Below are 24,467 nucleotides of genomic sequence, written 5' to 3' on the forward strand. Positions count from 1 at the left end.
GAATAAATAATATAATTAGGATAGCTTTTACAACTTTATTTTTTACTTTTCTCAATAGCGGATCCAAAATTTGGTTGTGAGGGTGTTATAAAAGAAAATTTGTTGACTAGAAGCAAATATTTGGAATAAAATACATATAAACATACTTTATAACCCCCCTCAACTTATGTTTTCACAAAGACGCAGTTCTTTACCTAGAAATCTCTCGAACTTTTAGCAAACTTCGCATCGTTAGCAAAGTCTTAAGCTTTGTTTGTCTCACAACGAAAATGTTTTGAAAAACGCTCGCACATTGCATAAGTCAAATAAACATTCAAAACGGATGGCCCGACCCGTCGTATCTCCCCGTATCTTAAACAACTCACTCTTGGCAACAGCAGCGCCAATTTAGCCGGTACATGTACTAGTATGTATGTACTATATGTTTATACATACAGATGGCCAACGTGAAAAACCAGGCTTCGTTTTACGAGTATGTACTGCAGTTTTTGTGCTGTTATCGCTGCATTTGGCCGTTTGCCAGTCTTCGCGAGTTGCGAGTTGCTGCTTTTGGTTGCTTGTTGCTAGTTGCCAGTTGCAAGTTGCTGCCGGGGCAGCTGTTGTTGTTGCTGGCGTGCGTAGTGGCGGAGCTAAAAATAAACTGCATGTAATTATAGTCGCAGCGACTTGTTGCACCTACCAAAAAAAGCCGTCAAAACAACCAGCCAACTCGAGGCAGACAAACTGAGAGAGATCGCCTAAGAGAATCCCTCTTTTGGCCAACTCTCTTCGCCAACTTCTAGTCACGTCTACCGCCGTGGACCAGATCCGATATCGGTACATAGTATATAGCCGGGTCACGTATGCGTGTGATTTGTGGGCTCTGCGAAATCTTGTCCTGCTATCGAGACACGTTTAACTTCTTGCTGGCCAGCACTGCAGAGACTGCGGTGGCCACCGGCTAACCTTGGCCCAAATTAAGGGGTCCGATTTGGCTGATATTGCCCTCGTATTGCAGTCTGAAAAACTTGGTCAACAACGAAATTTGGGTTAGATTTACATGGTAATTATAGCCTAGAATATTTTAATTGAGCTTTATTTGAGAAGTCTGTTCCTAATTATATGACTATTATTCTTTGATATTATTTCGGTGGTCTTTTACCTGAGAAAATAAATGTAAGAGAATCTTTACATTTACCTTACTTTAAAATTACATGCACTCTGGCGCTATCTATAATGTTGGTTGTTTTTGGTACTAACGTGAGTTATTTACATTTACTACCGTTACTGCATTACCTTTATTTACTTTTTACATTTAAATGATCTATTTTACCTAAATTTTTACATATGAATAATTTATTTTACATAAATAATATTTAATAAAAAGAGGCTAAAAACTAGTAATGATCGCACCTTCGACATACAAAAGATTAGATATCAACTTTTGTGGCGAAAATGTATTATATGATCCACAAATAACAAAGTTAATTCACATAAATCGTTAAAAGGTAAAACATGAACAGAGTCACGGGTGAGAATATATTAAAAAGGTACTACAATTAAAATATGTATTATATTCTAAATTTTTGATTCCTACACAAACATTTTTTTTATAGATTCCCAACGACCAAATACTGGATCCGCCACTGAGTTAAAAGCATTCGTAAATGTTGCCAAAAAATTAACTGACCCACAAACTTCTTTACAAAAAAACACAGACCATTTTTAATTTTTTTGTTTATTTTTAATATTTTTACGTAAATTAACTTAAATTAAGATAATTGTAACATCAGCATAGAATATTTACAAAATGGAAATACTACGAGGGGATTGGATGCAATGCCGTGATCAATGAAACGAGTTTCTCCTCTTTTTTTTTGAGTGGAAAATGTGCAACCTGAGGACAGGGTAAGGAAGGTATAGAAAACAAAAACAACTAAGGAAGAAGTAAAACATAAGAGGGGTTTTCAGGGGCGCACGATGATCATGTCTAGTTGAGTAGCTAAATGGCATTTTGTTGTGGACTGCGGCGACTCGACTCGATCGCGATGTCTATCTGCGGCGCAGATGCATCATGGACTCCAGCGAACTGGGGTCCAAGGTGGCGGCGTGCTCCAGATCCTCGCTGCTGGCGTTCTCCTCGGCCACATTGACAAATGTGCTGGAGAGCTCCCCGTTCAGGCGGTTGATGCTGCCCGTTCCAATGTCGTACATGAAGATCTCCTGCTCCGCGGATGCATCGGTTGATCTGGAAGAAGAAAACGTTTAGTTTAAAACTCTTCAGGAAATGGTATCTAAAAATTAAATTATGGGCTTAAAAACTTTGAAAATGTTAAAAAAAAATCATTAGAGGTTTGAAATCACTTTAGAACCCTTTTAAAAAAGTAAAAATATATTCACAATAAGTTATAAGTCCGATGAAAAGTGGATATAATGTATGTTTACTTTGAGACTTCTGCAAGAGTACACAGAGAAAATTGAGCCAAAGTTTAATGTGCAAAGACAAGGGGGCTATGAATATTTTAAAAATTGTGTATGATGAGTTTCACTTCTTAAAAGTTTGGAGCCTGTTTTTGCACCTACAACTTTTGCTAGTTTACTCTAAAAAATAGTAAGCGGAGTTTTCGAAAGCATATTATCGAAGGTGCAACCAACTTTCAAAAATCACTCATGAAGGTGTCTAAAAGTATGCAACAAAATATGTTTAAGCCAAAATTACGATAAAAATGCTTTTAAATGCATAAGTTAATTGTTTAAAGATGATTTTTAGACACCTTTATAAGTTTTTTGTAGTTCTGTCGTGTTAGGTGACCTCCCAAGATAGCGTTTACAGAGATTTCACTCACTTGGCCACCAGCAGGACGACGGACTGCAGCTCCAGATCCGTGCGCGCCTCCTTCTCCAGCCAGCGCTTGAAGTTGTCCTTGGTGGGCTTCTTCACCAGCGTCTTGATGAGCTCGCCGCCCAGGAACTTGACCTCCTTCCCATCGGTACTGGCACTTCGCGCCTCGCTGCTCGCCTGTGCGGGATTCTGGGCTTCCACGGGGGCCAGGACCACCACGCTTACAATCCGTTTGCCCAGCAGCTCCTCGCTGTCGGGGATCGGGAACTGGGCTCCGTTGATCTTGAGGGGCAAATAGCGGTTGTACTGCTGGCGCTCGGCCAAATCCACCGGGGTCACCACGGTGGCATCGGTGCGCACATACTTGTCGCTCACACTCTGACCCTGGGCGGCATCGTAGCGCACCACCTTCACGTCGAGATCCTGTTTCTGGGGCAGCGAATTGCTCTGCTTCACGCGGTCCAGCTGCTTCTCGCTGAGGGCCACCTTGTCGCCATTGGGCTTGACCACGGTCAGCACTTTGTTGGTCTCGGCAATCTGGGCGCCACCACCGGCTCCATAGAAGTGCTGCAGATGCTCGGCGGGCAGGTTCTCAAGCGCAATGTCTCCCTGCTTGTCGTAGTCCAGAATGGAGATATCGGCATTGTTCAGGATGCCCGAGGAGAAGAGCTGCTGGCGGAGATCATCGGGCACCTCGTCGGGCAGTTGGAGCAGGGTCTGCGAGGCCTTGCCATTGGGTGAAGCGGAAGCAGGAGAGGATGTGGGAGCGGGAACAGGCGCGGTCTGGGAAACTGGAACAGGAGCAGCGGCAGTCTTTGGAGTCTGCTGTTGCACCTGGTGGGACACCGGCTTATCGTTCTGGTTGCGCTGCTCCAGCTCCTTGAACACATCCGAGTGGTAGGTGGACACACTGAAGGGCGAGTTATCCGTGGATGGAGCGCTGATCAGGGAGGAGGCTGGCTGCCTCGGCTGCTGGGCAAAGTTGGTGCTGGCCTGAGCCTGCAGAGACGCCGACTGGGCATTCACATGGACCACCGGCTCATGGGCGGCTTGGGAATACTGGCTGTAGGTCACATAGTTCGAGGAGGGAGGCACTGGGGTCACCACCATCACCTTCTGGCCATGAGTGGACTCTGCGTAGACAGGTGGCTGCGGAGGAGCTTCACTGGGGAAGTGGTATTGCTGCTGGGAGTGCTGGGCACTCGATGATCCAGCCGTCACATAATGCCCCGAGATGGGCTGCTGGTCCGTGGGTCCCAGATTGGGAGCGGGCACATCGTGGATCACCTCATTCCGCGTGCTGCTATAGGCAAACTGCTGGTGTTGCTGTTGCCCCTGCTGGTGTTGCTGCTGCCCCTGCTGCTGATATTGCACCTGTGGCTGCTGCGAGGGAACAATCGGATTGTGGACGGTCTCCGTGATGTGCTGCTCGAACTTGGGAATGGACTTGAGCAGCTCCGTCTCCTTGGAGGGCTTGATGTCGAAGTAGTTGAGAGCACTCTGGTGATGTTGCTGCTGGGAATGTTGCTGCTGTGTCTGTTGCTTCTGCTGGGAGTAGTATTCTGGTAGCGGAGTGGGTGACCTCACCACGAACTGTGGTTGCTGCACAAATTGAGGCTGACGGATGAACTGATAAGATTGCTGCTGGTGCGGCAACTTCTGTTGCTGCTGCGGCTGATAGTGTTGCTGTTGCTGCTGCTGGTAGTTCGTATTGTCCAGTTTCACGGGCAGGGGCAGAGGTTTTACCTGAGACACAGGTGCTGGTGTGGGACGGAACTTGACGGGCTGATATGGGGCAGGAGTCACGGTTTTTGGCGGAATTGTGGGAAAGAACGGCACCTGGACCTGCTTGTGTGGAGGCTTTTGATATTGCTGCTGCTGTGGTGACTGTTGCTGGTGTTGCTGTGGTGCCTGTTGCAGGTGTTGCTGCGGTGCCTGTTGGTGTTGCTGCTGCTGTTGATGCTGATGTTGCTGTGGCTGCTGTTGATGCGGCTGCTGCTGTTGATGCTGCTGTTGCTGGTGATGTTGCTGCTGCTGCTGCTGCTGTGGGTACTGTTGATTGTGGTTGATATAGAATTGCGACTGTTGCACCAGCTTATTGAAAATTGTCTGGGAGGAGGTGGAGGGCAGTTGCTGCTGGGTGATGCTAGGGCGATGTTGCTGCTGCACCTGTTGCTGTGGTACTTGCTTAGGATAGCTGGGTGGAGGACCCACCAGAGCCGCCGGTGGCCTGAAGTAATTGCTGCCGTGCTGCGTGGGCAATTGCTGCTGCTGCTGTTGGTAGTTAATGGGCGACTGCTGGTAGTTGCTGCCAAAAAGCAGGTTCGAAATGGGTCCTGGACCACGGCCAAAGTTGTTCTCCCTTCCGTAATCCGCTCGCGTGTTGCTCAGGTATCCTCCCTCCGATTTGGAGGACACCGAGGGGGGCAGAGCCACCACTTGACGCTGAACGCTCTCGGCATCGTGCTCCTCCAAAATGTGACCAGTTTGGTGCAGGTTCTCCGCTCCAAAAGACACATGGATGCCGGAGTTGCTGTGGAACTTTTCCGAATCCGGGTGGATAATAGTACGGAGGGTGGTGGACTTTACAGGGGGCAGGGGCGTGACCGGATACTGGATGACCTCTTCCTCCTCCTCTTCTTCCTCCTCGTTATCGTCGTTGTTCAGGGAAGCAATTGGCGACTCCAGGTGCAACTTGTTGTTCTGATCCTTCTTGTAGTTCACATAGAACACATGAACCTTCTCCTTCTTCTTCTTCTTCTTGGTCACAATCGGCTGGGCGGGCTCTTCGGGTAAGGTTTCATTAGCATCCTTGATGATGATCTCGATGATGGGCTCCGGTGCCTCCAAGTACTGAGGATACTGAGCATAGGCGGGACCAAAGTTGCCGGGGTAATGAGCTGAAATTAGAAGGAGTTGGGGATTAGATTTAATCACAAATTTTAAAGGCCTTATGACACTGGCTTGGTTTATGACTAACTGACTGGACTTATTTTGAAAAGTTATTGCAACCTACAGAAAAAAGGTGTACAGCTTAGCAATATTATATGATTATATTGCAGCATCTTTGGGATGCCATAACTGTTGTAAAATCAAGCCAGTGTCGTAAGGTCGTAATGCTTAAATTTTCACTTTCACAATATTAAATCCTACTTTAAATTTATCATTAAAATTGAAGCACTAGAAAATCATTAAATTAACAACCGACAATCTAAAGTTTTTATTTCCAATCGAACTAAGTGGTTTTTTAATACCTGTGAAAATGAAAACCAGATCATTTAAGTTTACTTACCAATTGCATTTTGACCATTATAGTAGCCAGTCTGGGGATAGTAGCTTGCCGTGTTGTCCACAAAGCCAGCCCTCCGAGAGGCTATTTCCGGATAGAGATAGCCGGCATTTCCAAAGTCATAGAGAGTTCTCTTCCCACGATTCTCGCCCGGCTTTACGGTCTTCGACTGGCGGGTGGTGGATGTGGAGGTTGTGGCCTTGGACGAGGGCGATGCCGATGGCAAAGGCTGCTTGGTGGGCTTTTCTGGCTCAGTTTTTGGCTTGGTCTCTGTTTTTGGCTTCGCCGAGGTGGTGGTGCTGGAGGATGAGGATGAGGCAGTCGCTGTGGCTCCAATGACCAGCAGCGCCAGCGCCAACTAAAAAAATGAATAGAAAGTTGTGGATTAGTACTGGTGCCAAAATATTTTAATTAAAACTTCGTGGAATTTAAATTTTGTTTGCGATTAGGCTATAGCCAAAGATACTAATCAGTCTGAAGAGCGAAATTTATTCGGGGGAAGTTGTTCGAAGGCAAAACATCTGAAAGGTGGCCATAAATCTTACAGATAAATCCAACTGTCATGTAAACACATGGCTCCTGAAAGCAGATACTTTAATTGATATCTAGTAGACAAGGTCGAGACCCCGACAAAAAACTTTTACCGGCCGAAATAGAAGATGGCAAAAGCAAATTGGTGAATGCCCAAAAAAGGCGAATTAAAAACGCAATAAACTCAAACATAACCAGTAAACGAAGCCGCAACAAATTAGCCCAGCAAAAATTTGTGAACGTGTTTGTCTATTTTTTTGCCTTTTTTTTGCATTGGGTCAATGTCAAGTTGAGGCTGTTTGGAGTTGGAGATGGAAATGAAATGGAATAGAGAGGCTGCGATTGAGTTGTTGACCACAGAATTGACACACCGCACAACTCGATGGGTTAAAGGCAAGGCAATCCTCGTTTCGCCCCGGTTTCGCCTTTTAATTTGGCATATCGCGATGCGGTTAATCAGCCAACTGGAGGCCATTGAGTCATCATCAGTCATCGACTGGCGGAAGAGGCAGCCCGGCCTTTTCATCGCAGCCGTGAAAGTTGCCCTGGAGTGCGGCGACGAATTTCAATTGACCGCGGGAGCCGCTTTCTGGCTTACTGGCCACGCCCACGCAAAAATGCCAAACGAGACAAAAGGAAAACCCAGTTCTGTGTTGAATTTTTCACCGAACTTTCCAAACTGCACTTGGACTGCAAATGTCAGCCGGAATCGGAGATTGTTTTGTGTGTGTGAGCGCTTGACATTTGATTTGTATCTAAATAATAAAGTTCGAGCGCGAGTGCGGGTATAACACATTTTGATGGCTGAGCAGAAAGTGAAGTGAAAATAATACACACTCGACGGACAATGAGCGTTACCCACTGCCACAAAGATCGGGGGTTTGCCCCAGTTGAGCTCTGTCGATCGGTGGCGCATGCGCAGTAGTCTCACGGTAGTCTCGCCTGATTATGGCATCTCTAAATGGCATTGTTTTTACGGGGAGGCGTCCAGAGTGTCATGTCAAAACGGAAGCTGTGAGATTGCCGTATTTTGACAGCCCTGCAGACAGGCTGTTCCTTTGTTTTCACAGTTTTAACGCAGACATTTTGACAGCTTAATGATGCTCTTTTAATTGCAATTACTGCTGATGTCACTGCTCTACACTCACTTTTTAGCTCCATTTCTTACACCGGGGGGGATTATGCCACATATGCTAATCAGTGAAGCCCACACAAACAAACCCGGCGATTATCCAACAGCCACTTCCCAAAGAAACTGTCACATTACCATACCAAACTGACCTATGGCCAACTCACATACCATTTGGAGGGCTGCAGCTCGCACACTCCGCTGACCACATACAATGGGCAAATGTCAAAGATTTGCCAAAACAAAGCCAAACAAAATATGAAAAAAGCATATACAATATAAGACACAAGGAGAGGGAAATAATCAAATCCACATCACCATCGACAGGCAGACTGGCAATGCGAACAGCCAAAAGCAGTTCATGAAAAGAAAGATGCTAACAATGGGAGAAAGTTACACACCACGGCACTCGGGCAAAAAGCCATCAAAATTCATCTCAAGCCAAAGCCCCAAAATACTCGACAGCTCTGAACTCGCACATTAACATAACGAAAATGTTTACAAGCCAATAAATCTGATGTCAGTTTAGAGTTTTCCTCTCGAAGAGAATTACGCAATCCTAGCCAAAGACAAAAATATATTAATGAAAAGGCAGAAGAAACCCGAAAATCTTTGGCAAGCATTTAGTGGGCTGGTGTAAATCAACGGCAGGCACTTCTCTAACTGCTGCTGTTGTGCAATGGTTAAAATGGTATGGGGGTGCCTAACCAGTTGACCGCAGGACTAACAGCTTGTGGCATGTGGCTAAGTGAGCTGGAGCCAAGTGGCAGCTACAACTACGAATGATTTGCGGCACGTTTCTGCGGTTGGTTTTTGGCTCGTTTTTGGTGTTTGCGTTGGTGTTCGAGACGATTGGCCAAGTGAAATCTGGCCGACAACTTGTCTGAATTTGCAACTGACAAATAGCCAGGGAAGTTCTCATGTAAATTGTGTTTATTTTCGGTTGCTTTGTTGTCTGTCTGCCTGTCTAGATATCATTATACATCATCATACACAGCCCCTTGCACTTGATGATGCACAGTTATGATATGTGCCAGTTGATCTGCCATTGTTTGGCCGACTGTCATGTGAATAGATTGCGGATTGTTGGTTGCAACGCGCAGACAATCAGCCTGTGACACGGCACAATTATTCTGGCCCACAACTTGAAAGTCATCTCCGTGCGAACCCAGATGGCAACTAAGCGGTTAGCCCAGAATCGCAACTTGTCTGCAGGCCAATTAGCCGAGTGGGTAGGAACGTCAGTCATCAACGAAGTGATGCAAAAGTTGCCAAAGAACATTATGACTGACTATAAACCGTAACTGACATCATTTCCCATTGGCCAAAAAAAAACCTGTGAAATATTAAGTATAAGTGACAGAGAAACGAAACCGAAGCGGATGTAAATAATGCGTCATTTTCGCGTTCGTTTTCGCGCGAAATTGCCCACAATCGGGTAAATCCTTATAATTAAATCCCAGACCCTGGTTGCATAAGCAGCTGTCCAAATGGAATAACCGTAGCGCAACCAGAGCAACAGGAACGACTAAGGAAAGGAAGTGAGCACTCAAATTGAGGCGTAGCAAATGTAAGACTTGCGAAAACAAACGAAAGACTGCAGCGACAAACTTGGCATGCGAGCTCAGATCACAGACCCCAAACCCCAAGTCCCAAAGCCCCCCGATAAATGGTGTAAAAAAATAAAACACTTATCGTTTTCATGCCGTCATTGTCTCTTAGAAGTGGCAAACGACCAAAGAAAACGGAAGTAAGCGACACGCCAGCCGGCAAAATGTGGACCACTCTTTAAGCCATAAATTTCGCGGGGGGGGGCGCTTCAGATAAAGCCAAAACGATGACGGCTCAGAGAAACAAAAGGGGAAAATATGATAAATTATTAAATGAAATGAAAAATGAAAGTGTTTTTATGCTTCTTCTGCTGCTGCTTCTTCTCTGGCGGGTTAAGTGCACACGGAGAAAAATTCAAGCGAACACTATTTCAAGCTAACCTCTTATTTCACATGATATATTTAAGCTAAATCATTGCTATATAAGTTATTAAGTGTTTCGGGGAATGAGCGCAGTAGTTGCCTAAATGAAAATGCCAGTAATCTCAGATTATATCAGTCATAACAGTCTTGGTTTCATCAATATACAAGGATAAACAAAACTGAACTTTATAAAATAATTAGAAATAAGACCATAAGCTTTATTTGTTTATTTAATAGCTTATCGTTGGTTATCCACTGCTCAACAGTTTAGTAATTTAATGAGAATGGTTACAGAAACAACAACCTCTTAGGCATTCCAATGAAATCACTTGATATTTATCAGATAATAACGACCCGCTGACATGCCAAAGATACAAGAGGTTTTGTTGTGGAAAATACCTTAAATAATTAACAATTTGGGAGCTCTTTTTGCCGTGTACCTTTCGGCGTGACATGGATTGGCCCCGAGAAAGTCCACCTATGCCGACAAGTGGTGGGAAGTGGTCTTAGCGGGTCGGACCTGTGCGTGAGCTGATCTGCATAATGGGCCCCACTGTCGATCGCTAAGAGATGAGATGCGATCAGATGGAGCTGCATAGCTGGGAATCCGGTGCAGGCCCTGGCAAATGTAAAAGTTGTCCAACCACTCCAAGGGATCTTTCGAATTGATTGCAGGCTTTTCCCCCATTCAAATGAGGGCACAAGTAGCCAGAAATCTCTATGGTAATTTGACCATTGCAACTACTCACTACTCACCTCATATTTCTGTCATTTGTGCAATTTCTGCAATGTGTCAATTGCAAATTACCGAGTAATGAGTAAATTGAAAGGCAATCGAACAAACATTGCGTACTGGCAGTGACAACAAACGGGTTATGCAAACGGCGACAAATCAAGCAAATTAGCTGGTAAGACACCAGTGACCAGGCACACTCGGTGTGTCCAACACCCAGAGCTGCAAAACAATTGGCCACTGCAGTTATTGCCACCGAAGGGGGGCGAAAAACAAAAGACTTAGGCAACGAACGCGAGGCTCCTCTGGCGGCGGCCATTTGGAAACGAAAGGTAAATCCTAATTTAGCAGCCAATCAAATGATACAATCCCAATTAACTAACCAATTCCAAAAACCAATTTCTGTTGAGGGCGGTCAGTGGCTGGGTTTTATGTCTTCCTTTTAATTACTTAACAGCGGTGACGAGCTAAGCGATGAGCAAGGTCGTTGCATAAAATAAATAAAAATCAAATAAACAATCGGTAACCCTCGAAGAGGAAAGAGTTCGCATAAATTAAGCAAACCTGGTCGCAGATAGCCAGCCGGAACCGCGTTGAACTCTGGCCGCATTCACGACCCGGGCATTACGTAATGCTCTCTTTTTCGCCCTCTCATCGTCGGTGAAAAGTCAAATAATTAAGGGCCACAAATTAGTAGGCTGCTGCCTAATCGACGGCCGAGCAATTTCGGTTACCCATTAATATTCATGGCGAATGCGTGCAGTCTGCAGTTCAAGATGCTGGTCTCTGATGGCTTGAGCAACATTTAATTAAATAAATATGAGCCCGCACGATGACCACCGAATTGCGGATACTTGTACGGTGTAATTGCGCGCCAAACAGAAAATCGTCTGCGGTCGAAAACCGCATTCCAAAATATATGAATTCGTGTGTCGCCGCCAAGCCATCGCATCCATATCCCTGGTACATCTGTACATCTCGGCGGTACATTCACATCTGGCCGCATCAAGAGCCGAAAAACTGGCCACTGGCAACTCGTCTTCAATTGCAAAAGTTTTCCTTTTATACGGTGGGCATCTTTCGATGGCAGCAAGGAAATAATTGAACGAGAAGTGAAAGGTGCATTCCTTATTTGAAAACCAAATCGCAGGGCTGCACTTGTCGAAAACTTTTCGGCAGGCCACCCAAATTCACAATAATAATCGAATCAAAAATAAATTCAAAATCCAAAACCAAAGACGAAACAAATCCAATCAACTTTCTACACTCTACAAGCAACAAATGGACAGTTTGCATGCGTGCAGCATATTAAAATATGCTCAGCCTCGGCCTATTTGGGGAACCACTAGTCTTGGGCCAGGGGAAACACAACCCAGCAACAGGTGCTGAAGTCAATGGGTGTCGTGAATAGCCGTTGGCCAAAAGCCTCGAACAGAAAGCCAGCCATTCTTCGACTTCGACAAACATGCGCAATGACAATCAGCATTTTCTTTTCCAATTTGCCCCGAAAATTAGCCATGAAATACTCGTAGTTTTCCTCACAATCCAAATAATTACTTTCTGGGCCAATACCACTTTGGCATTTATTCGTTTACTTGGAACTGCATTGAACAGAAAAGAAGTTCAATAAACGAAGAGACTTACACGTCTTTTGTAAAGGTTACACACATCATGATCCAAATAGCAACTACTAATGATCATCAGGGGGATTTTCGGCTGCAAAAGTTAAGAGTCATCTTTGACTGCTCTTTTGCAAAAGCCACATCTGATGGCCATTTGGCGCCTCGGTTTTGAAAGGCAGACGAACGACTGAGATGGAAAGGAGGACAGTTTGGATCTGTGCTCAGATCTCGTGTTGATTTTACTGATGATGCAGATGAAGACGTTAAATGAGCGCAGTTGACTGCCCCACTCGGTTCTTCAGCAGGTGGCTGATTGCATGTGGTTCCATATTGCAAAAGGAGTATGATTGTGTAAATAATGAGATGCATGGAGAGAAACAATTTGTTCAGACAGATCGAAATACAAGTAGTGACCCAGCCTAAGCAGGAAATGTAAAATTAAAATATGAAATTACAATGTTCATTAATCCTCGCATGATTAATTTGTAATGTAAGATGTAAGCGATACTTTTGGGATAATTAGATTATTAAGAGGTTTCAAACCACTCATAAGATCCGTATAAATTAATCATTCATCATTATTTTACACGCTAAATGGGTTCAATGCCAATAAACTAAAAAGGAAACACAAGAAGAGGTCCAATAAAGGTGTATGTTATAAGTCATAACATAACGAAATCGAAATCTTTTGTGACTTACTAAAAACACCATTACTAATTCCTATACCTCTTCATGGTATGATTATTTGTCAGTTGTCTTGTGTCTGCTAGGAAAACTCACTCAATCAATCATTAAAAAATTCCAAATCACAGTCTGTGGGCAGAAAATCCCCGTGATCACATTAGAGGCCAAGAAATTTGTTAATACAAAACAAGAAAAAAACTTTAGCAATGCAATTCAGGGAAATGTGCAAATCAGGCAATGGCAGTGCTAACAAGAGTCGTGGAAACAATGAGACAATTTGCTGGGCAAATCCGCACATGTGCGGATCGCATGGATACAAATAAAGCGATCCATGAGATAGGCAGACATTTCTTCGCGTAACAAGTGCCAAGTTAAAGGCTTGGAGTCGCGGCAGCCGGAAGGCAATTTACACTTGGCTTACTTCGCTTACTTTTGTTTGGGGCCCTGTAATGGAATGACACGATTTGTCAATGTCAACAAAGAGGGAAGAGGTCGCACATCGCAGGTCAAGCCAGCGATGACACCCCAGGAGATTGATGATCGCTAACTGGTTGCATAAGTAGCCAGTTAATATTGAAAACAGGGCCTATTCCAGCCACTTACCAAAAATGGCAGGGTTCTCATCTCGCAGCAGGATGCAAATTAAATCCGTGATCCTTGGCAGGGAGATGCTGAAAATCAAAACTATATTTAATAAGCACTCGCGTTTGGTTTTATGTATGTGATAAATATAGTCGATCTTGCACTGCACCCACTCTTTTCTTCAAGCGATTATCCTTCAGGACACACACTCGATTTTTCAAGACACGCGCGGAGCAACTGTGGAAATTGCAACCGGGCCGATTCGCTGCCGTATTGTAACTGAAACTTCAAGTCGACTGTGGCCAGCAACTTGGCCAAAACGAAGACGAAGTCGGCGAAAGAGAGAATCAGTCGAGAGAGTTACCATCTCTCTTCGTCTTCGTTGGCTGAAGATGGCCTATACCCTCTCACCTCGTGGTGAGTTTTGCGGTTCGACTTGAAGATTCCAATACCAGATTCAAGTATTCTCAATCAAAGCATCGAAAGTGAATCTGGATGCCAGCAGCGATTTTACTTTCAATGGCAAATGCTTCAGACGAGGAAATGAAAGAGAGTAGCCCGCATTGAAACCGAAAACTGAAATTGTGCCGCCAGCTGTCTGGTCAATGTGTGTTAAAGTCGCCGGCAAAATGTCGGACAAACAAACCCAAAAGTGGGCACATTAAGAGAGCCACGCCAAAAATACAATGCTCGGGCAAAAAAGAAATGGCCCAAAACAAAAGCCAAATCGAAGACCTAATGAATAGCTTGTGCAGATTTCGGTGGCTATTGGCTCTGGTTTTATGGCTCCTTGGGTTACCAGCGATTTGACAGGCCAGACAAAAGAGTTGGGAGTGAAAGGAAGTGCAACCAGTTTTGTTAAATTATCATAATAAGCCGTTCTTGGGCGATAAACATATATTGGGCCAGTGGGGCAAAATAAATGGGTTTCCTACTTGCTCCTACTAATTTTAATTTTTCAGATTTTATGTGTTTAATTTATGATTTTACTATTAAATCCAATAAAACAGAGAAATCGCATACAACGTTTATAAACAAAGAAAATACTTGTTCAAAAGAAACAAAAAAGTTAAAATGTTTTGCAAGCTAATAAAATACCATTATTGAAGAAAACAATTAAGTCGATAAGCTTATATATTTTTAATACAATATATTTATATATATATACTATAGTTGTAGATACATAACAGCTTAACAAATGGCCAGCGCTTACAACATTTTTAAAACAAAATAAAAATGTGCAAATTAGCACTAATTAACGCTATTTAATTAGTACCTATAAATATAAAAATATTATGAAATTGATTGTGGCCTCTCTAACTGTTATTTGTTTAACCCAATACAATTTAAACATGAAACAAACTTGCTTGTACTGAAACAAACCCTTTCCAAAAATATACAAAATGTAAAGGTTTTTTTAGCCAACGGAAAACTATAAAGCCATATTCTTATGGGAAACCAGCAAGACAATTAGTTAGTAATTTTTTTTCAACAAAACTGCCGCTTTAAAATCTAAGTAGGTATTGCACAACTGTTCAAAAAACATAAAAACTAGACACTTTGCCACAATTAACACAAAACAATTAGTTTTGAAAACTATTACGAGCAACTTAAGTGCTTCTAGGAAAATATACAGGTCCATTAAATAATACACCATAGGCGACCAATCAACGACTTTATCGGTTTTCTTTGAAGTATGTTTATTAACAAAATATTTTCTTTGAAATATATCAGACAATGTTCGTCTGGCACTGCAACTGGTTGGCTATGCAAACATTTACCGGCCATAAACAGCGAAATTCGCCACACACTCGCACGCACGCGGGCCATTACGGCCAAATCAAGCATACGCAGTGTGGAACGGGCCAAGTGACAACAAAGCATTTTTACCAGCTTCAGTTGCAGTTGGCAATGCAAAAGCAAAAGCAAAAGCAGTTGCAGCGGAGATGGGATGAGTTGTGCTCCACAGCTGGTCATGGCCAGACAATTTGCAGTAACCAAAAATCAATGACCGACCGGTTTTGCATAGGCTTTCGGTGCTGGTTGTCGATGATGGTAACGTAACAACTTTCGCTGAAACGTCATTCGTGGCAGAGAGCAAAATGGCAAAAGGCAGGCCGAAGAGATAAAGCCACGATATCATCGCCTTATAGCCAGATGATGAAGCAGAAGAAATTCAGTTTCTGTTTCAGTGTCGCCTTGCCTTCGCCTTCGCCTTATCCATCTCCCCCGAAACTCTTTTGGCCAAAAACGCATGGCGTTCGGACCAGTTTGTGGCAGTTCGGAAGTGCAGCTGCATGTGTTGGGGAAGCGACTCATTTGAATAATTGAAATCCACTTGCACTGCAATTAAGAGCATAAAACGAAATGTTTGCGTTTCTACACTTTCCATGCGGGCCCAGTCGGTCCGAGTCACAAAATCGAATGCATCGAGCCTGACTTGGCTTAAATTGCCGGAAAATTTCGTTTCAGCAATCGAATTGTCTGTCTTCCCAGCGCTCTGAAAACATGCATCGGAATGGGTATGCACTTGGTGTACGAGTTCATTTTCGAGTTGCAGCGGAAGTTGTTAAAGGCCTTTCGAGACATTCAAATGGGGCAATCTCACGCACAAGGCCAGCATTATGGTTTGCCCCCAAGGAAGAGTTATTCTCAGCTAAATGAATCTCATGTCCCGCATAAATGTCAGCCAAACACTTTAAAGTGCAGCCGCTAATTGCCACACACATAGTCAGACGAAACATGTTGAACACGGAAATTGCATGACAAACTGATATGCACTTTTTGACACGGTTTCGAAATACCTTTCAAAACGATTTGGGGCTAGGCAATTATAAAAAGGACTCGTCCTGCGAGAATCACAAACAGTTCCGCGATGGCTATGGGATGGATCGTCCTTATTTTCTGGTGCTTTGGCCAGTTGAGTGCCCAGTCATTCAATATTACTCGTCCTACAGATTTGGAGTTGGAGGATAGATTACTTCAAGTTCTTTTGCAACTAAATTTGGAAGAAGAGTACAATACACTGCTGGTCTACGGAAAAGAATGTGTGTTCCATTCGTTACTAAGACACTTGGCGATCCCCACAGTCATTGTGGGGTCGGGAAGTACCAATTATACTTGGAACTTCAGTACCTCGACCCTTATATTGACCTGTGGGTCTGATGCAGAGAGGGAGGAGAATTCTAACACCCTACTGAAGTTGCAGAGAACCAGGCGACTGATCTACCTACAGGATAATAGTGAACCAGAGTCTATTTGTAACAAATATTCCCTGAAGGAGCAGCATAACATTGCTATGGTGAAGTCAAGCTTTTATCAGTCGGATTCCATCTATTCCTGTCGCTACTTTCAGACACCCAACTATAAGGAAGGACACTTTTCTGAAGACCAACCCATATACATTGAGAACTTTCAGAATATGCATGGGACTACGATTAGAACGGTGCCAGATCGTATGGTGCCTCGAACCATAGTTTATCAGGATAAGAAGACTGGCGAGACCAAGATGGTGGGCTATCTGGCCAACATGATGAACACCTACGCCCAGAAACTGAATGCCAAGCTGCAGTTTATAAACATTACAGAGCTAGGAGTTGAGAAAGCCAATATGGATGATATTTTGAACTGGGCAAAGCAGGACATTCTGGACATTGGCACCGCATTGACCAGTTCCTTGCAGACTAAGGGTATGGATAACGTAGGGTATCCCTACTTGCTGACCGGCTACTGCCTAATGATTCCAGTGCCCGCCAAGCTGCCCTACAACTTGGTGTACTCGATGATAGTGGACTCACAGGTTCTCAGCATTATCTTCGTTCTGTTGTGTGTGTTCTCGGTTCTGATAATCTACACCCAAAACCTTTCCTGGCGGAACCTCACCCTGGCCAACGTCCTTTTGAATGACAAAAGCCTTCGTGGCCTTTTGGGCCAATCATTTCCATTTCCCCCCAATCCCAGCAAGCACCTCAAGCTTATCATCTTCGTCCTGTGCTTCGCCAGCGTTATGATCACCACCATGTATGAGGCCTATCTGCAAGCGTACTTCACTCGCCCTCCGTCTGAACCGTTTATTCGCGCCTTTCGCGATATCGGAAACTTTTCGCAAAAGCTGGCGATAAGCAGGATTGAAGTAAAGGTCCTTACCTCCTTAAACAATTCTCATTTTCGTGAAATCAGCGAGGATCACCTGATGATTTTCGACGACTGGTCAAAATACCTAGACATGCGTGACTCCTTGAATACAAGTTTTATATATCCGATTTCTGTGGATCGATGGAGTTGCTTTGAGGCGCAACAGAAGTTTTTCGAAGAGCCCGCCTTTTATCTGGCCTCCGATCTATGCTTCAATGAGCTTATGTTCTTCAATACCCCCCTGCGACGATATCTGCCCCATCGACATCTCTTCAATGACCACATGATGCGGCAGCACGAATTCGGCTTGGTGGGGTTCTGGAAGAGCCAGAGCTTCCTTGAAATGGTTAGATTGAAACTAGCATCCATGACAGACCTCAGTCACAAGCAAAGAACTGAGGACAGCTTACTGCTCGACGATATTTCCTGGATACTTAAGCTTTATATGGGAGCTATCGCAGCTAGTATTTGCTGCTTTATACTGGAGATATCTCGATGCGGTGAGAGGTGTAATCGGTTGTGGAGGCGACGGAGGTAAATAAGTGGTTTTCCAAGTATTAAATAGTATATATGTGCATTTTATTATTTAAATACCTAAATCAGATTCATTAAAACAGAAGAAGAAATATATTATTGGATTTGTAACATTATCATAGTTATATAAATTCAGACTATTAAAATTTACTGATAAAGTAAAAAGCAAACATATTTTAGAGTTATTGTTTATATTGGGTCAAGGAAACTTCAGCCACATTTTGATATCAACAACACGGAAAGTGCATGAGAAAATTGAATCAACTTGAAACCTTCTGAAGGTCTTCAGAACTATAAAAACTATTAGACAAAATCGTTAATCGCTCCAACAACATTTTTACTTGTTGGGACCACCTCTTTTACAACATGTTTTTTTCCTATATGGGTTTTAAACATGTGAAGTATTTAAATGAACAAGCCACTGAACAAAAAGCAGTGAACTGTCATGATATCCAAACAGTTTGGTAAACACTATGGTTGGGCTACCATTCCTCCTTCTCTATCTTGGAGAGATAAGAGGTCAATTACCAGATATCCCCACTCAAAGAGAAGATGACCCACAAGAGGAATTGTACCAACTTCTTCTGAAACTGCGCCAGGAAGAGATATTCGATACCCTGCTTGTCTATGGGAAGGAATGTGCTTTCCATTCCCTATCCAGACGTTTGGAAGTACCCATGGTTATGGTGTCTTCGGGTAGCACCGAATTCGATTGGGGTTACAGTACCCTAACTTTGATCCTCAGTTGCGGCCCAGAAGAGGAGAAGGAGGCCAATTACCGAAATCGTGTTAAACTGCAAAAAAACAGACGTTTGATCTATTTACCAGAGGACATCCAGCCGGATTCTGTATGTAATAACTATTCACTTAAGGAGCAATATAATGTGGCGATGGTAAGAGAAGACTTCAAGAAGACGAGAGTGATATACGCCTGTCGCTTCCTGTCACATCCCAACCTTGTGGAAAAACATCTGATGACAAGTGATCCCATTTTCATTGAAAACTTTCAAAATATGCATCAAAAACCGATCAAAGCAATCGCAGATCTAGTGGCTCCTCGATCCATGGTGTGTGTGATTGCAAAGAGCGGAGAAAAACAGCTAAAGGGCTATGTGGGCAATCTGATCACTAACTTTGCACAGAAGGTAAATGCCACTTTGCAATATGAAACGCTAAACAACAAAGTTAGTTTTTTAGATATAATAAGGAGGGTAAGTGAAGATGAGCTTGATATTGGCATTTCTTTGGAGGCCTTGAATGTAAACAAAGACCTTGATACTGCCAGTTACCCATTCTTGCTGACAAATTACTGCTTGATGCTCCCTGTTTCAGCAAAGTTGCCGATAAATCGGGTTTATGCAATCATAGTTCACCACCTCGTTCTTGTTATAATCTTGGTGCTTTTCATCGTGCTCTCTATTTTGCTAATTTACAGTCAGAAAAGGTCTTGGAAAAATCTGAACGTGGCGAACATCCTGCTTAATGATGTAGCCATACGCGGCCTATTGGGACAAGCTTTTCCGTTTCCTGCGAACGCAGGCAAACATCTGAGGATAATATTTTGCATCCTATGCTTTGCCAGCATTATGATGACCACCATGTATAATGCCTACCTGCAGTCCTATTTCACAAATCCACCAACTGAACATGAAATTCGTACTTTCAAGGATATTGGAAAATATCATCAGAAGATTGCACTGCCCAAATTCGAAATGACATCGCTGATAACTACGAATAATTCCCAATTTGCTGAAATAAACAAACGTGAACTACTAATCATTGACGGATGGAAGGATTATCTGAATTTGCGTGACTCGCTCAACCTAAGCTACGGTTATTTAGTGACGGAAGATCGTTGGAGCGTCTATGCCGAGCAGCAGAAACTCTTCAAAAAGCCCATTTTCTACTTCGCAAAGGACCTATGCTTCTCCCGTCAACTTTTCATGTCCATTCCCCTGCGAAGACATCTGCCGTACCGTCACCTTTTCGAGGAACACATGATGCGGCAGCAGGAATTTGGCATGGTCAGTTACTGGAAGAGCCACAGCTTCTTTGACATGGTGAGACTGGGCATAACGCCCATCAAGGACCTAAGCCCCCCAAAGGTTTTTGAAGCAAGCCTACTGCTTCAGGATATCTCCTGGATACTCAAACTGTATTTTGCCGCTATGATGATCAGCATCTTCTGCTTTTTGTTTGAGATTTTATATGCGGGACAACGGAGAGTAATAAATGATGTACGCTGACATGCAGTTCCTGCTTCTTAGTCATGTACAACTTTTAAAATTTTTATTAAAAATAAAGTAATCAAAGCCTTTTCCATTTAAATTGCTCTTAAAACCTAGTATCGATTCTTTTATTTGCTAATAACTTTTTGATAAATGGTCTGGTCTAAAAAACTTTTGCCATGTAGATTGGTACTAAATCTACCAGATACTGACTTCAAGAAAGGAATTTCCAAACAAGCACTGAACAAGGAAAGTGCATGATGAGAGCCAATAATTGTCACGGACGGTTCCACACGAGGTGTATTCCAAAGTTAACATCATTCAAAATTGTTTGCAGAGTTACCAACTTATTTAGTTGCAAATATGAGAATCACACATGATAAATATTTAAAATGACCAGGAATGAAGCAAAACGGTGAAACCTTCATTAAATATCAACAGTTTGTGTGAAAACTATGTCTTGCTTGGTCATTTTCCTCCTCTGTCTGGGGCTGCAAGTTGCTGTTCAGTTCTCAGACATATCTGTTCAAACCAAAAGTGACATAGATAAAGGACTTCTTAACCTTCTTCGAGAACTGCGTCAGGAGGAATACTATGACACACTACTTGTATACGGAGAGGATTGTGTCTTTCACTCCCAAATCAAATACTTGGATGTTCCTACCGTGTTAGTTTCTTCAGGAAACAACAGCTTTGATTGGAATTTTAGTAGCCTAACTCTGATACTAAGTTGTGGTCCTGAATCAGAAAGAGAAGCATCTAATCGTACCATTTTGAAGTTGCAAGGGAACAGACGTCTAATCTACCTACAAGATAAAAACCAACCAGAGATTGTCTGTGATAATTACTTCAAAAAGGATCATTATAATGTAGCCATGTTGCGGAATGACATTGTAAAGTCGATAGTCCTATACACATGTCGCTACTTTGAGGATCCTAACTTTGAAGAAGTAAGTTTATCAGATAAGAGTCCGATTTACATTGAACAATTTCAAAATATGCACGGAAAAGCTATCAAAACTATGTCAGATCTCTTACCCCCACGATCCATGCAGTATCAGGATCCAAAAAGCGGTGAAATGAAGACAAAGGGCTATGTGGCCGATTTGGTCAATAACTTTGCACAGAAAGTAAATGCCACCTTGCAGTTTGGGTTTCTAACTCAAAACCATAGCTTAAAAGAGATATCAAGAAAGGTCCAGCACGATGAGCTTGACATTGGCATCACTCTGGAGACCTCTTTATATTCCACGAACCTTGACACAGCTAGCTATCCATATCTTCTGACATCTTACTGTCTAATGGTTCCAGTTCCAGCAAAGTTGCCGTACAATCTGGTGTATTCCGCGATAGTGGATCACCTCGTCCTTGGCATTATCTTCTTGCTGTTCTGCCTGCTTTCTACGCTGCTAATATATAGTCAGAAAATGTCATGGCAAGAGCTCAGTTTGGCCAACATATTACTTAATGATAAAAGTCTGCGAGGTCTTCTGGGCCAATCGTTTCCATTTCCCTCCAATGCTAACAAGCACTTAAGGCTGATTTTTTGCATTCTGTGCTTCGCAAGCATTTTAATATCCACGATGTACGAGGCTTATCTGCAATCTTTCTTCACGGATCCCCCAGCTGGACCTCACATTCGTTCCTTTAAGGAGTTCGGAAAGTTTAACCAAAAGATTGCAATTACCGAAATTGAGAGAATAATTTTAACAAATATCAATAACACACGTTTTAGTGAAATTCACGAAAACGACCTGAGAATATTTCATGACTGGCAGGAGTGCCTTAAACTGCGTGACGCCTTAAATCGGGACTACAGTTACTTGGTGACATGGGATCGATGGAGCGCCTATGAGGAGCAGCAAAAGCTTTTTAAGGATCCAGTCTTCTACTTTGCCAAGGACCTCTGCTTCTCTCGTCTGATCTTTTTGTCTGTTCCCATGCGGAGACATCTGCCCTATCGTCATCTTTTCAATGATCATATGATGCGACAGCACGAGTTCGGCTTAGTGGATTACTGGAAGAGTCATAGTTTCTTCGACATGGTAAGACTTAAAATAACACCTCTGAAGGACCTAAGTCAGCCCAAAGCGGTTAGTCCAAGCTTAATATTAGATGATATATCGTGGATCCTCAAACTTTATATGGCCGCCATGGCGATCAGTATTATCTGTTTCATGTCAGAAATAGCTAGAGAAAAGTGGCGGCGCCGGCGTGAACTCAAAAATTAAACAATCCATAGTCCCAAAGCGTTACAGACTTTTCCAAATCCTTTAAAGTAGTATATAATAATAACCTGTTCCCTGACCTTCACAGGATTGTCATACAAAGCGGAAAACACGAAAATTGCATGCCAGACCACCGAGGTAGTTAGTTCTTTTAAAGTACAACATGTGAGGCTCGCACGACATATCCGACAGTTTTGTGTATACCATGTCCTGATTAATTATCCTACTGCCTTGCTTTCCCACTTAATGGCCCAATTACGGGATGTAGCCATGAAAAATAACATAGATCTGGAGATCTGATTGATAGATCTTCTGCAAAGATTGCAACTGGAAGAGTCGTACGAAACCCTGCTTGTCTACGAAGAGGATTTTCTTTTCCATTACCTATCTAAACGCTTGAATGTGCACAAAGTTCTTATGTCTTTTAATAGCTACCAATTTGATTGAAGATTCAGAATCCGAGCTCCTATCCTCAGTTGTGGTCCTGAAGATGACAAGGAAACTAACGACCGCACTCTCAATAAACTGCAAAGAAGCAGACGTATAGTATACCTACCAGAGGATGTTCAGCATAACTCATTTATACGATATACGCAAAAGGATCAATATAATATAGCTATGGTAAACTTCGAAAAGTCAATAGTAAGGTATGTCGTCGCTCTGCTCAGGATTCCAGCCTTGAAGAAATTCGTTGAAAACCGTTTCCATCTAATTTTCTGTATCCTTTGCTGTACCAGCATCATGACCACCATGTTTAATGCTTATCTGAATTCCATCTTCACATATCCCCCTTCAAGGGTACTTCAAGGACATAGACAAGTATGAGCAAAAGATTGAAATTTCTGCATTCGAGGTAAAATCACTGGTCAAAAGCGATAATACATATATGAAGGAAATTCTACATAATGAACTAGAAATGTGCTCTGATTGGATCGAGTACATATGGTACGTGGAGAAATTGGCGATCCCTTCATTGAGAATCTATAGCCAATCCTTATTTAATTAATTATAATTTTTCAAATGCTACAACTTAAAAATGTTTTTAATAAAATAGATTTTTCAGTTTATCATGTATTGATCTAGTAATTATTTAACATCTGAACTCCTTAAGAATTGGAATAAAACCCCAGTACTTTTGCGTTTCTACACGCTTGAGTTTACTTATAAGTAATACAATTTTTTATCTTCACAGCGGGCTTTCGTTCTACTTCTACTAATGCTAGCAAAGTCCATAAGTCAAATAAATATTTCAATGGAACACGTTTAAGAAAACCAATATGAAATGGAAATTGTTGGGATGAACTTTACACTTTTAGAGCTTTTATAAAATATTTGAGTAAAAGAATATTAATTTAAGACATTAATACTATTAACTTTGGCAATGAATGCATAAAAAAGGAAAGACAGTTTCAACAGTTGGTTTGGGAACTATGGCATGGTCGTTTATTTTCATCTTCTGTCTAGGATAGATCGGAGCCCTCAAATCTGATACTTCTGTTCAAAGTACAATCGGCACAGATGAAGGATTACTTCGCCATCTTCTGAAACTACGCCATATCCTTATCAGGTATTTGAATGTTCCCACAGTGTTGGTTTCTTTAGGAAGCACCAGATTTGATTGGAATTTGAGTAGCCTAGCTAGTTGTGGCTGAATCAGAGAAAAAAGAAACTTGTCGTATTATTTTTAAGGTACAAAGAAACAGGCGTCTGATATACTTTCAAGAAAATATACATCCAGACAATTTGGATACTACTGACTATAAAATTTTAGCTTTTTGTGGAGATAAGAGAGAAATTTTTGGAGTTTGAAGTATTGTGAATATAGTATATAATCAATATACATTGGTAGCCCCTATCCAAGCCTGAACTCTTTGCACTTTAAATGCATCCCATAATTGCCCAGATATGGCATGTAAGCATTTGGACACGATGTGAAAAAACACGAAATGAGCATGTCTGCACAACTGTTCGTGAAAGTA

General features: G+C 42.6%; 4 protein-coding genes across 5 annotated transcripts; 3 read left to right on the plus strand and 1 right to left on the minus strand.

Moving 5' to 3' along the window:
* Positions 1 to 1,701: 1,701 nt before the first annotated feature.
* Positions 1,702 to 13,678, minus strand: LOC108018249 (uncharacterized). Of its 2 annotated transcripts, none has more exons than XM_017085779.4 (5): positions 13,538 to 13,678; positions 13,386 to 13,453; positions 6,114 to 6,468; positions 2,826 to 5,721; positions 1,702 to 2,227 (listed from the first exon to the last, which is right to left on the minus strand). In XM_017085779.4, the coding sequence occupies exons 2-5, from the start codon at positions 13,404 to 13,406 to the stop codon at positions 2,032 to 2,034; spliced, it is 3,468 nt and encodes a 1,155-aa protein (XP_016941268.3). In that variant the 5' UTR covers positions 13,407 to 13,453; positions 13,538 to 13,678; the 3' UTR covers positions 1,702 to 2,031. The 2 variants fall into 2 exon arrangements, with proteins under 2 accessions (XP_016941268.3, XP_070851380.1); XM_070995279.1 differs by having other exon boundaries at positions 13,386 to 13,466; positions 13,538 to 13,554.
* A 1,561-nt stretch (positions 13,679 to 15,239) lies between these two features.
* On the plus strand, positions 15,240 to 18,107 carry Ir52a (Ionotropic receptor 52a). Its single transcript, XM_017084797.4, has one exon. It carries the CDS (start codon positions 16,240 to 16,242, stop codon positions 18,034 to 18,036), a length of 1,797 nt encoding a protein of 598 aa, XP_016940286.3. The 5' UTR covers positions 15,240 to 16,239; the 3' UTR covers positions 18,037 to 18,107.
* Positions 18,108 to 18,505: 398 nt separating this feature from the next.
* Positions 18,506 to 20,340, plus strand: LOC108017689 (uncharacterized). Its single transcript, XM_017084798.4, has one exon. It carries the CDS (start codon positions 18,506 to 18,508, stop codon positions 20,276 to 20,278), a length of 1,773 nt encoding a protein of 590 aa, XP_016940287.3. The 3' UTR covers positions 20,279 to 20,340.
* Positions 20,341 to 20,715: 375 nt separating this feature from the next.
* Positions 20,716 to 22,491, plus strand: LOC108017690 (uncharacterized). The gene has a single exon (XM_017084799.4). The coding sequence runs from the start codon at positions 20,716 to 20,718 to the stop codon at positions 22,489 to 22,491; it is 1,776 nt and encodes a 591-aa protein (XP_016940288.3).
* The last annotated feature ends 1,976 nt before the right edge of the window (positions 22,492 to 24,467 follow it).

The sequence above is a fragment of the Drosophila suzukii genome, chromosome 2R (genome assembly GCF_043229965.1).
Source record: "Drosophila suzukii chromosome 2R, CBGP_Dsuzu_IsoJpt1.0, whole genome shotgun sequence".
NCBI lineage: Eukaryota > Metazoa > Arthropoda > Insecta > Diptera > Drosophilidae > Drosophila > Drosophila suzukii.

Excerpts from the sequence above, each read along its gene's own strand:
- LOC108018249 (XM_017085779.4), bottom strand. The coding sequence starts at position 13,406 with ATGAGAACCCTGCCATTTTTG. Across the intron at positions 6,469-13,385 it reads TGAGAACCCTGCCATTTTTG|TTGGCGCTGGCGCTGCTGGT; the intron begins GTAAGTGGCTGG and ends TCATTTTTTTAG. Across the intron at positions 5,722-6,113 it reads TAATGGTCAAAATGCAATTG|CTCATTACCCCGGCAACTTT; the intron begins GTAAGTAAACTT and ends TTCTAATTTCAG.
- Ir52a (XM_017084797.4), top strand. The coding sequence starts at position 16,240 with ATGGCTATGGGATGGATCGTCCTTATTTTCTGGTGCTTTGGCCAGTTG.
- LOC108017689 (XM_017084798.4), top strand. The coding sequence starts at position 18,506 with ATGGTTGGGCTACCATTCCTCCTTCTCTATCTTGGAGAGATAAGAGGT.
- LOC108017690 (XM_017084799.4), top strand. The coding sequence starts at position 20,716 with ATGTCTTGCTTGGTCATTTTCCTCCTCTGTCTGGGGCTGCAAGTTGCT.